General features: G+C 46.1%; 1 protein-coding gene across 3 annotated transcripts in view; it reads right to left on the bottom strand.

Annotated features, from left to right (window-relative positions):
- CFAP61 (cilia and flagella associated protein 61) overlaps positions 1–13,518 on the bottom strand; it is a 481,993-nt gene that overhangs the window by 442,440 nt on the left and 26,035 nt on the right. For 2 of the 3 annotated variants that reach the window (XM_033939263.1, XM_033939264.1), the window contains exon 5: positions 710–777. The exons of the other annotated variant lie outside the window; for it this stretch is intronic. In XM_033939263.1, coding sequence (XP_033795154.1) covers positions 710–777 — 68 coding nt within the window. The remainder of the gene's footprint in view (positions 1–709; positions 778–13,518) is intronic. 3 annotated transcript variants of the gene reach the window in all.

Genomic DNA, 13,518 nt, shown 5'->3' with positions numbered 1-13,518 from the left:
TCGTGAGAGGAGCCATAGTAGCAGTTTTAAACTTAAAAAAAAAAAATCCAGCGAAGAACAAAGGGAGCCGTTTTCAACGCCGCCGCCGCGGCTCCTCTCATGAGCTGCACTTATATTATGTCTGAAGATGAGAGAGGAGCCGCGGCGGCGGTGGCAGATTTGAAATGAAAATAATTTATGCGGCCAGCCGGCTCCCTCGAAACCCTTCTCCCCCCCCCCTTTCCGCGGTCCGTCTGGCTGCGGTGCGGCCTGTGGAGGTGATCGGCTGGTGACGTATAGCGCGCATGCGCAGTCCTGGGCCACAGACCTACAGCGCACGGAACACGCAAATAGGACTGCGCATGCGCGAGTTAGCCTTTTATTATATAGGATGATGGAATTTGGGTGTCTTGGTTCCATTATTGTGTAGGCTCCTGCCATGTGTCCTCAAGGTGCCTAAATGAAGGCCCCCCAGTTGCAGAATTGCCCCTATATGGATAACCAACAGAAGTGACCACCTTATTCATATATCTAGTGCATCCACCTGTCTGTTTAGCAGTCCTGAATGTACATATTTTATTAAATGCCACATCTGGCATATATAAAAAATAAATTCACCAACATCACTGAATACTAACCCTAAATTATTTTTTAATGGTTCTTCTACACTGGAGGTAGTATAAACAAGCATGTTTTCAATTCTAATTATTACAAGTACCTGTGATCTTACCTAGAATCACTTTCTTTGGTGTCACGAGAAATATGAAATGTAGTTCTAGTACTGCATTGAAAGATGCCCTGTGCACATAAAACATTTTATTCAGTTACAAAAATAATCTTTCAAAGAGGTATTGATATTTACTAGTTTGTTACTAAGGAGCAATTCTAAAACTGGGCATCTCTATTATCCCAGGACAAGCAGGCATCATATTCCATACATGTGGGTGACGTCACCAATGGAGCCTCCTAGCAGATGTTTTCGCAAGCAGACTTTCTCAAAGACCTTCAGGCTTGCGATTGGCCCACGCATGCGCACGTGCCCTTCCCGCCCTGCCTAGGGCATGCATCTCCTCAGCGTGTCCTCAGTTCTCTGTTTTCCGCGGAGCCAGAAGCACTGCTCCCTTGCTTCGCACGATCTCGTTGTCCCTCTTGCACCGCGGCTTATTTGGTAGTTTCTGTTGAGTTGCTGTGCTCGCGTCTTTAATTTTCTTTATTTTCATTTTTTTCAGTTCGTATATTTTTGACCGGGTTCCCGGTCTTCCTCTGGCCGCGGCCCTCCTTTTTCTTATGTCCCGGCCTCGTTCTGGATTTAAAAACTGTACTAAGTGCAATCGGGTTATCTCTATCACCAATCCTCATCGTTGGTGTGTGGAGTGCCTGGGTGCAGAGCACCATGCTGAGTCGTGTCCCCGTTGTGCGACTTTACAACCGCGGGCTCTTCGTCGATGGGTGGCCAAGATTCTCCAACTCTTTGGCCCCATGGATCCTGCGGGACTGGCCTCGAACTCGGCCTCGACGCCCTCGTTGGGCACCTTGGCCTCAAAGTCCTCGGCTTCGAAGTCCCTGTCGGCCTCAAAGGCTCCGGCCTTGGCCCCTCCTGCTACTCCAGCCTCGGGTAAGTCCCCTCTTCCCTCCTCAGGTATGCCAGCAAAGAAGCCTACCTCGGAGTCTCATGTCAGCGCCGTCTCATCGGCATCTTCAAGACATCAATCTAAGCGTGCCTCCTCACGTAGGAAATTCTCTTCCTAGAAGTTGCCCCCGAAGGAGCGCACTGCTGCACCTCCAACCCACCTATCTTTGGTCTCGGTGCCTATGTTCGAAGACATGCTTAAGGCTATTATTACCACACAGTTTTCCTTGGTGGTAAGCCAACTAGTCCCGACTTCGACGCCTTTGACCTCAGTCTTGACCCAGTCGCGGTCTAACCAGCCTGAGCGTCCCCTCATCTCTCGAGGCCTCACCCGTAAGACTCATCAGATTTCCTCAAGCGAGTCTTCCTCCCCTGAGTTGCCGGTGACTTTTCGGGGGTCCAGGCCGGGGACCAGTTTTCCCCCCGCTACTGCGGCAAGGCTCGCCTCTTCTAAACGGCCCCGGTCTTCCCCGCCCTGTCAGGGCAGGTCTCCGACTTCGAGACCATCCAGACACATGCTTGTCCTCAAATTGGACTCTAGTGTATGTTCCCCATCGAGGCGATTGCCAGCTTCTAAAGGGCCTACTTCGAAGCCACTTGGGGATTTTTCCTATACCCCATCTTCTCTGAAGCTTCCCCAGCAATTTCCTCGGACCCCGGGGTCTTCCCCGGTCCACCTGGCATGGGGCCGTTCTTCGACGCCCCCTACACGCCTTAGTCGAACCTCTTCGGTCTCCCGTTCACGGGACTCTGAGGCTCCGGCTTACTACTCCAGAGAAGTTTCTCTCTCTTTCTCAGCCGCACCCCGATCTCGATCAGGGTCTCACCCGGAGGATGATTCTTCTTCTCGGACCTCCTCCTTTTCTCGTTTCATCTCTGACATGGGCAGAGCTCTGCACTTGGATCTTCAGTCCAACTTCTGCTTTACCCAGGAATACCTGGTGGAATTGGGAGTTGACAATGCGCCTCGTGAGGCGCTTCGCCTTCCGTTGCATCAGGTTCTCTGGCAGACGTTTCTCCGGACCTGGAGACACCTTATGCGGTCACGGCTATTCCCTCCAAGTTGGAGTCCCATTAGGACTATCCCAGTGAAAAGGTTTGAGAGTGCTCAGCTTTCCCACCAATCCTTGGTGGTTGAGTCTTCCTTGAAAAAGTCTAACTCCGCAAAGGTTTACGCTGCCGTCCCCCCAGGCAGGGAGGGAAGTACGATAGACAAATTTGGTTGCCGCCTTTATCAGAATTCGATGATGGCGAACCGTGCCCTTAACTACAATTTCATCTTCACGTCCTACCTCCGGTTCTGTATAGATGCCCTCCACTTGTTCCGGGAGATCATACCTGAGACTCGGCGTCAGGAGTTTCGTCTCCTTGAGGAGACCCTTTCCCAACTCCGCCTGTATATGTTTCAGGCCTCTAACGACGCCTTTGAATTGTCCTCGACAGTTACAGCCTTTGCGATCGCCATGCGTCACCTCGCTTGGCTCCGGATTGTGGATATGGATCCGAATCTACAGGATCGACTTGCCAATCTCCCATGTGTGGGTCATGAGCTCTTCGATGATTCCATCGAGGTGGCCATGAAGCGCCTCTCGGACTACGAGCGGTCCTTTGCATCTCTGGTGAAACTTAAACCTAAGGCCCCTCCAGCTCGACAATAAAAAATTCCTCTCCGGAGGTATCCACAAAAATCCACTCCTGCTTTCTCTAGGCCTCCTTTGAAACGGCCACTGCAGCAGCAGCAACGTCCACCTAAGACTCAGCCGCCGGCCCCAGTGAAGCCCGGGCCGTCCTTTTGACAATTCCAGTCCGAGCCTTTGGGCACCCTTCCTCCTGGAGCCTTCCCCCTTCCCCATCAGGGGTCGTCTCCATCATTTCTATACCCAGTGGGAAAGTCTTACCACCGACAGTCCTGGACACGGTTCTGGACACGGGTCGTCTCCACTCCTTCATGTCTCGGCCTCGTCAGGAGGCCCTTATCCGTTTATGCCGAATGGTGACCCATCAGCACTCAGCGCTGACTCGGCTCTTGATGGTCCTCCTAGGTCCCATGGCCTCCACAGTTCACGTGACTCCTTTTGCCAAACTTCACCTCCGTATTCCTCAATGGACTCTGGCATCCCAATGGAACCAGGATCGGGATTCTCTCTCTCGACGCATTATCGCGACTCCTTTGTTGAGAAGGTCTCTCTGTTGGTGGATGCTCTCTTCCAATCTCTCCAGAGGTTTTCTGTTCTATGCTCCTCCTCCGCAAAAGGTCCTCACGACGGACTTGTCGACCAATGCTTGGGGGGCTCATATGGACGGTCTGCGCACCCAGGGTCTTTGGTCCCGTGCCGACCGCCTTTGTCACATTAATCTTCTGAAGCTTCGAGTGATTTTCCTCACTCTGAAAGCCTTTTGTCACCTACTTCGCGACCGAGTGGTGCTAGTTCGCATGGACAACCAGGTCGCCATGTATTATATCAACAAACAGGGCGGCACAGGGTCCAGGTCCCTGTGCCAGGAGGCGATGCGGCTCTGGGATTGGGCCATCTGCCGCAACATATTCATTCGAGCTGTCTACATTCAGGGCCAGCGGAACTGTCTGGCAGACAAGTTGAGTCGTCTGCTACAGCCTCACGAATGGTCCCTCCACTCCGTAACCCTGCGTTAGGTGTTTTCTCGCTGGGGGACTCCGGACGTCGATCTGTTCGCGTCCCCCCTCAATCACAAGTTGCCCCGATTCTGATCCAGGGTTTACACCCCTCTCAGGATCGAGGCGGATGCCTTCCTTCTGGATTGGACGAACGAGTTCCTGTATGCGTTCCCTCCATTCCCTCTGATTCTGAAGACTCTCGTCAAGCTCAAGTCTTCGCGTGCCACCATAATTCTGATTGCTCCTCGTGGCCCCGACAGCCGTGGTTCTCCCTTCTATTGCAACTCAGTTCCAGGGAGCCTCTTCCTCTGCCTGTTTTTCCTTCTCTGCTTACGCAGGGTCAGGGTTCTCTGCTCCATCCCAACCTTCGGTCTCTGCACTTAACAGCTTGGTTCCTCGAGACTTAATGCCCTCGTTCCAGTTCTCCCAGCCTGTTCTGGATGTCCTGGAAACATCCCGAAAGGAATCCACTCGCCAATGTTACCATCAGAAGTGGACCCACTTTTCTTCCTGGTATGGCTACTAGGCAGCTGGAGCCACTGTCTGCCTCCTTGTCGGTTGTCCTGGATTATCTGTTGCACTTGTCTGGCGCTGGGCTCAAGTCCTCTTCGGTTCGAGTCCACCTTGGTGCCATTGCTGCTTTTCATCAGCCGATTGACGGGAAGCCTATCTCTGTTCATCCTGTGGTTTCCCGCTTCATGAAAGGACTTTTCCACATTCATCCGCTCCTTAAACCTCCTCCGGTGGTTTGGGATCTTAACGTGGTCCTTGCTCAATTGATGAAACCCCCGTTCGAGCCGCTAGCACGGGCTCACTTAAAATATCTTACTTGGAAAGTTGTGTTTCTTATTGCTCTCACTTCTGCCAGTCGGGTCAGTGAGCTTCAAGCCTTGGTAGCGGACCTACCTTTCACTGTCTTCCATCATGATAAGGTGGTTCTCCGTACCCATCCTAAGTTATTGCCTAAGATTGTTTCTGATTTTCACATCAACCAATCTATTGTTCTTCCTGTGTTTTTTCCGAAGCCCCATTCTCACCCTGGGGAAGCAGCTCTACATTCTCTTAATTGTAAGCATGCGCTGGCCTTCTACTTGAAGCGCACCGCTCCTCCCCAGCTGTTCATCTCTTTCGATCCTAATCGCTTGGGTCGCTTTGTCTCTAAGCGGACCATTTCTAACTGGTTGGCCGCTTGTATTTCTTTCCGTTATGCTCAGGTTGGTCTCTCCCTGCCGGGTCGAGTCACAGGCCACAAGGTCAGGGCGATGGCGGCGTCTGTTGCTTTCCTCCGCTCCACTCCCATTGAGGAAATCTGTAAGGCTGCCACTTGGTCCTCGGTTCATACGTTCACCTCTCACGACTGTCTGGATGCTTTCTCCAGGCGTGAAGGCCATTTTGGCCAGTCAGTTTTGCAACATCTATTCTCCTGAATTGCCAACTCTCCCTCTGTCCCTTTCTGGTTAGCTTGGAGGTCACCCACATGTAGAGAATATGCTGCCTGCTTGTCCTGGGATAAAGCACAGTTACTTACCGTAACAGGTGTTATCCAGGGACAGCAGGCAGATATTTTTGCAACCCACCCACCTCCCCGTGGTTGGCTTCTTTGCTTGCTATCTGAACTGAGGACACGCTGAGGAGACGCATGCCCTAGGCAGGGCAGAAGGGGCTCGCGTGCAAGCGTGGGCCAATCGCAAGCCTGAAGGTCTTCGAGCAAGTCTGCTTGCGAAAACGTCCATTAGGGGGCTCCGTCAGTGACCTCACCCACATGTAGAGAATATCTGCCTGCTGTCCCTGGATAACACCTGTTACGGTAAGTAACTATGCTTTTAGGTTTGCGAGGGCAGGCAGTAGGATCCTATACTATAATGGAACCTAGGTTCCATTATAGAATAGTAGTTTAAGTTTCAAGTTTAATAAAAATTTGTATAACGCCTATCAGTCTTCTAAGCCAGTGTTTTTCAACCTTTTTTGGGCAAAGGCACACTTGTTTCATGAAAAAAATCACGAGGCACACCACCATTAGAAAATGTTAAAAAATTTAACTCTGTGCCTATATTGACTATATATAAAGTAATTCTCTTGAATAGGAATCAAATAAACACAAAGAAAGTATTTTATAATTACTTTTTATGAAATATTAAGTAAACAGAATAGTGAAAAATTATAAAATACTTTATTCAGTGCGAAACCTGGGCCTGTTTGGCTGAACACAAAGCTGATATTCTGGCTGGAATCGAAGAAAGACACACACGTAGCTCTTCGTCAACAGCTCTCAGTCTCTCTCTGTATTTGGTTTTTATAGCATACAAAAATAGACAAATATACCCTCCATCCTTTTTATTAAACCACAATAGCAGTTTTTAGAGCAGGGAGCTGCGCTGAATGCCCAGCGCTGCTCTTGACGCTCATAGGCTCCCTGCGCTAAAAACCACTATTGCGGTTTAGTAAAAGGTGACCATATTGTAAAATATAGACAGCAGATATAAATTCAGAACTGTGCATAGTAAGTGAAGGGAAGTTTTCATCTCTGGGAATTTACCCAGTTAACTATTAAGTTATTTGGGCAAATTCCTTTGAAAACTGTGGTAATACTGCCTCCACTTTGCTAAATTTAAAATAAAATCATTTTTCCTACCTTGTCTGGTGATTTCTGGTTGCACTTTCTTCTTCTGACTGTGCATCCAATCTTTCTTCCCTTCTATCAGCCTGTATGCTTTCTCTCCTCCACACCTCATTCCCTCCCCCAACTTTTTCTTCCTCTCTCCCTGACCTTTCTTTCTTTTTTTCTGTTTCTCTTCTTTCCTTCTGTTTCCCTGCCTGCCCCCTTTCTTTCTTTCTCCCTGCCGTTCCCCAAGCCACTGCCACTGCCGCTGCCATCTGGGAACAGGACCCACCAATGGATAACAGGCCCCAAAGCCGACGCCGACACATGCTCTCCCTGACGTCAATTCTGCAATCAGAGAGGAAGTTCCGCCCAGCCAGGCAGCGATTGGCTGGCCCGAACTTCCTCTCCGACTGCAGAATTGACGTCGGGGAGAAGAAGACTTATCGGCTAGATAGATTAGATCGCCAAGACAAAGTGAGTCCTGGGTGATCGACTCACTTTGCCTTGGCGAGCTACTGGCGCCCCTGCCTCGGGCCCCCTGTCAGCTCCGGGCCCCTGAATGCAGGACTGGTAGTACTGCCCTGATGGCAGCCCTGCGGCACACCAGGCAAGCGGTTTGTACATAATAAAAATAGTAAAATAGGGTAACATACATTAAAACATACAGGACCTACTGGAACGATAAGATTAAGGTAAAGAATTACATTATAATAGTAGCATAACCCAGTATCAGTGCACTTAACAAATTAGGCACCAACACTTACACCAGCAATAGAGATGGTATAAATGCAGGCCCCTAAATGTACAGGGACACACCTAGGGGACAAAAATGATAGGAGGCTTGCACCAGAAGACATATGAGGAGAGACTGGAAGCCCTGAATATGTATACCCTAGAGGAAAGGAGGGACAGGGGAGATATAATTCAGACGTTCAAATACTTGAAGGATATTAACGTAGAACAAAATCTTTTCCAGAGAAAGGAAAATGGTAAAACCAGAGGACATAATTTGAGATTGAGGAGTGCTAGATTCAAGAGCAATGTTAGGAAATTCTACTTTATGGAGAGGGTGGTGGATGCCTAGAATGCACTCCCGAGAGAGGTGGTGGAGAGGAAAATGGTGACAGAGTTCAAAGAAGTGTGGGATGAACACAGAGGATCTAGAATCAAAAAATAATAGTAAATATTGAACTAAGGCCAGTACTGGGCAGACTTGCATGGTCTGTATCTGTATATGGCTGTTTGGGGGAGGATGGGCTGGGGAGGGCTTCAATGGCTGGGAGGGTGTAGATGGGCTGGAGTGAGTTTTGATGGAGATTTCGGTAGTTGGAACCCAAGCACAATACTGGACAGTGCTTTGGATTCTTGCCCAGAAATAGCTAAGAAGAAAAAAAAATTAAAAAAATTTAAATTGAATCAAGAAGGGCAGACTGGATGGACCATTCAGTTCTTTATCTGCCATCATCTACTATGTTTTCTTAAACTGTGGTAAAAGATGGGCTTAGTGTGTCCTAATACAGGATTTTCTCACACACTATTTTTACCATGGCAGTAAAAAGGGCATTAAGTCTATGTTACCAGTTAGTGTATGCTTATGTAAATGCACTACCTACATAACACTTCTTCACCCATTCCCCACCTGTTCCATATCCCTTCTGAAAAAAAATAAAAAATAAAAATAACATGCAATTAGCATGTGCAACCGGGAAATTATTGCAAATGGCAGATGAAATTGAATATGGACAAATGCAAAGTGATGCGCATTGGGAATACTAACCCAAATCATAGTTACCAGATGCTAGGGTCCACCTTGGGGGTTAGCGCCCAAGTAAAAAATCTGGATGTCATTGTAGACAATAAAATCTTCCACCCAATGTACAGTGGTGGACAAAAAAGCAAACAAGATGCTAGGAATTATTTTTAAAAAAGGATGGTTAACAAGACTAAGAATATTATAATGCCTCTGTATTGCTCCATGGTATGACCTCATCTTGAGTATTGTGTTCAATTCTGGTCACCTTATCTCAAGAAAGATATAATGGAACTAGAAAAGGTTCAAAGAAAAGCAACCAAGATGATAAAGGAGATGGAACTCCTCTCGTATGAGGAAAGACTAAAAAGGTTAGGGTTCTTCAGCTTCGAAAAAAGATGACTAAGGGGCAATATAATTGAAGTCTACAAAATCCTAAGTGATGTAGAATGGGTACTCCATCAAAACTTGCAAAGGCCATGTCTTTCTTCCCGAGTCATGCAAACTCAGGAAGCAGATTGTAGAGCCCTTAGCTGTGCCAAATCCCACGTATTAATGTTGACAAAACCTGAGTCTTTATAGAACAACAGCAAATACTAAGAAAAGACAAGTTCTATAGCAATAATATTCGACAAACTGTGCAGCACAGCAGCGTGAATAATCTTACTAAAGCATACAATTTTATAAATTTTTGAAAGTGATAGGAAGACCTCAGTGTGGGATTGAATAGTCAAATAAACAAATGAACGTCCAATATACAATCCATGTGTATACACAGACAACACACCTCACCATCATAGAGTCTTCCATGTGAGATACAATTAGTGCCAAAATAATAAGTGCAAAAATACTACAACACTATAACAGTGTAAATAGTCACAATGTTGCACTAGCACAGTTAGTGAAACAAAAATAAATATCCCACATGTTGGCATTACCTCCAGGTGCTGGGCTCGATGGCAGCCACCCTGGAAGTACAGGGGATATCCAGGGGCATGGGGTGGGGGGTGGTGAGAACAAAACCAGGGCTCCAATTTACATGCATAACTTACTGAATATTATAAGTTATTCACGTCCCTGTAATATTTAAGTGCCCACACTTTTGCCAGCTCTACAGCTGGCATAAGTGCAAGCACCTAAATGTTAGGCATGCCACAACCAGGTTACATTAGTATTCTATATGAGAACCTACTGCGCAGTCTCAGGATGCCTAAATGGAGGCACCCAGTTATAGAAGTGCCCCCAAATTGTCCAAAATAAAGGCCATTCTAGGGGGTTCACAAACATTTTTTTGATATAGTACTTTTTTTTACATGGGTAAAGGGCAGCATTAAGGGGCAGAGTTAGTCAATTTCATTTTGAAATCCCTGACATACTGCAGTACTGACCACCATGGGAAATTCAAAGAGAAATTCTGGAGGCAATTTCCCTTTGAAAATCAGCTTGAATATATAAGCATTAAGAGGAGGCTAAAAATTTGTCTAAAAGTCCTGATTTACTAAGTAGTAAATATTCAGCTGGAAGTGGGCAGCACTTCTTTGGCTGCTGCCTGCTTTATCCCTGAATATTCAATGCTGGCCCATGTCCAGACACCAGCACTGAATATCTGGACATACATGGACAGGTAAAACTTATGTGGTTAAGTGTAATATTCAATAACTGTGTTTTATATAGTTAGTTTATGCAAATAAATGTTCAGTATTTATGCAAATAAATGTTCAGTATTTATGCAAATAAATGTTCAGTATTGGCATTTAACCACATAAGTACCAACTCCGCCCTGGACTACTCCCAAAATAGCCAGTTTCAGTTTAGGCACACTAGCTAGGCATATTCTGCAGCATTACCCAGTTAAGTGCCATGGAATATGCCTAGTTAGTTTAGTTTATTTCAAGCTTGATATAACACTCTTCTGCAAATTAGAGTGGCATACAATTTAAAACAACATAAGAAAAGGAAAGGAAAGTAACTACATAAAATCCAAAAGAAAAGGGAATAGAACAGGAGGAGTAAAAGAAAATAATCTGATCTAGGGTAAACTCTAACACAAGTTTGCCCTGGATAAGTGATTTAAACAGCCAAGATCCTTTTCTGGGTATTCAAATCTTTTGAATATTGACCCCTAAGCTTTTTTCACCATAAATACAGAATAAGAAAAAAGTCATGGAGAGACATTTTCGATGTGACTTCTAAATACAAGTTTGGACATTTTGTGGAAAGTATATAAAAATCCAATAATGAACACAACCATTTTGAAAACATGTCCAAAAGAAAATCACACACAACAAGTCATTGGGATATGTAGGAAAAACCAACATTTTTAGTAGACTGGCCACACAGACATCCAAGCAAAGCAGTAGGGCACCATAGGGGGCACTACTGTGAATTTCACATAAAAAGGCCCAGGTATTCATCTCACCATTGAAAGATTAGGTTCTTAACTGGATAATATTATTTTTGTTAATACACACAGGAGTCTGTATGTTAGGTGATCAATCTGTACTCACAAACTGTTTGCAGAAGAGTATTACCGTAATCACATCTTTCAGCTCCTCTTCCTTCACCAATGTAAATGTAAAGTATTGCATTTGGGAAGCAGAAACCCGAGGTACAACTATACAATGGGGGGGATGTTAGTGAACGAGAGTACCCAAGAAAGGGACTTGGGGGTAATGGTGGACTTGACAATGAAGCCAACGGCACAGTGCGCAGCGGCCGCTAAGAGAGCGAATAGAATGCTAGGTATAATCAAGAAGGGTATTACAACCAGGATGAAAGAAGTTATCTTGCCGCTGTATCGGGCGATGGTGCGCTCGCATCTGGAATACTGCGTCCAATATTGGTCGCCGTACCTTAAGAAGGATATGGCGTTACTCGAGAAGGTTCAGAGGAGAGCGACACGTCTGATAAAAGGGATGGAAAACCTTTCATACGCTGAGAGATTGGAGAAACTGGGTCTCTTTTCCCTGGAGAAGAGGAGACTTAGAGGGGATATGATAGAGACTTATAAGATCATGAGGGGCATAGAGAGAGTAGAGAGGGACAGATTCTTCAAACTTTCAAAAAATATAAGAACAAGAGGGCATTCGTAAAAACTGAAAGGGGACAGATTCAAAACAAATGCTAGGAAGTTCTTCTTTACCCAGCATGTGGTGGACACCTGGAATGCGCTTCCAGAGGACGTAATAGGGCAGAGTGCGGTATTGGGGTTTAAGAAAGGATTGGACAATTTCCTGCTGGAAAGGGGGATAGAAGGGTATAAATAGAAGATCACTGCACAGGTCCTGGACCTGTTGGGCCGCCGCGTGAGCGGGCTGCTGGGCACGATGGACCTCAGGTCTGACCCAGCAGAGGCATTGCTTATGTTCTTATGTTCTTAATGGAGCATACTGCCCTCTTCAGTTTATACCAAAGCAATCGATCTTTACTGTAACAAAAGAAGAGAGAAGAAGGGACACAGGGATCTTCCCCAGAGATAACATATATTTCTGTTCTGCTCTGTAATTCATGAAAAGGAATAATTAACATGAACTTGCAACATAGATGAGACCATGAACCAATTTTATGTGTGCAACTAGCACTAACACATAGGGAGCTCCAAAGCTCAACAAATTCAGTACTTTATTATTAATTTATTCATATGTGTTCATCCAACTGACAGAAGAACTCCAGTTTTGGACAATAGAGTACTCAAGGCAGAAAGTAGGTGAATTGCAAAACCCACAGGGCGGGCCATACAGACTCCTATGGGTATTAACAGAAATAAGATTATCCATGAAAGAACCTAATCTTTCTTTCTGTTACATAAACACAGGAGTCTTTAAGTTAGGTGATGCACCAAAGTAGTATTAGACATCTAAGGTGGGACAGATGATCATGCCCGCAAAACCTCTTGAGCCGCCACACCCACTCTGTAGAACTTTGTAAAAGTATGCAGAGTAGACCAAGTAGCTGCCCTCCAGATCTCTTCAGGTGGAACTGCCCAGAATTCCATCCTGAGGACACCACACTTCTAGTCGAATGAGCTTTGAAAGAAATAAGTGGCTGCAACAGCCAATTTATGTCGACAAAATTGCCATGCAAATCCATCTGACGATAGAAGCCTTGAATGTTGGTCTGCCTCTTCTGGACTGACTGATTAGAACAAAAAGATGGGTAGAAAGCTGAGAATCATTGGTCTGATTCAGGAAGTGGAGTAAAACCTTTCACACATCAAGTTGAACCTGTAGGCTGAAAGGCGGGCAAATGAATCTCTTGGTTGACATGGAAGGCTGACACAACCTTGGGTAGGAAGGAAGATACTATATGCAGTAAAACCCAAGCCTCTGTGATCCTGAGGAATAGCTTTCTACAGGAAAGAGCCTGCAATTCCAAGATCCTTCTACTGCCACCAAAAATACCGTCTTCACCGTGAGATCCAGAAGGGACGCCTTTTGGAGAGGCTCATACAGAGGCTTAGAAAGGCCCTTCAAGATGATATTAAAATTTCATGACAGAAAGGTCTGGTGCAATGAAAGCTGCAACCTGAGTGCCCCAGCAAAAATCAGGTCATATCCAAATGAGATGCTAGCGATAGCTTTCTTCTTCGAGTTTGGAATTATGAGAGGCCTCTCACCTGAACTTTGAAAGATACCACCGCAAGGCCTTTTTCTAGTCCGGTCTGCAGAAATGCCAGGATCACAGGAATTGCAACCACAAAAGGTTCTTTCTGATCTTTGGCACATCAGAGCTGGAAAGCCTTCCAGGTCTTAGTGTAAGCCACAAACATTGATGGCGTTTTTGCTCAAAGTAGGGTCAAAATGATTAACTCCGGATAACCCTAACGTATTAAGGTTGTGTGTTCAAGAGATGTGCCATAAGATTCACACAGACACCCTACAGCCTACACTCAAGCCTCTGATAAATCAGAAGGCGAGCTGGCT

This window comes from Geotrypetes seraphini, chromosome 3 (genome assembly GCF_902459505.1).
Source record: "Geotrypetes seraphini chromosome 3, aGeoSer1.1, whole genome shotgun sequence".
Classification (NCBI taxonomy): domain Eukaryota; kingdom Metazoa; phylum Chordata; class Amphibia; order Gymnophiona; family Dermophiidae; genus Geotrypetes; species Geotrypetes seraphini.
This window is presented reverse-complemented; position numbering and strand designations above follow the sequence as displayed.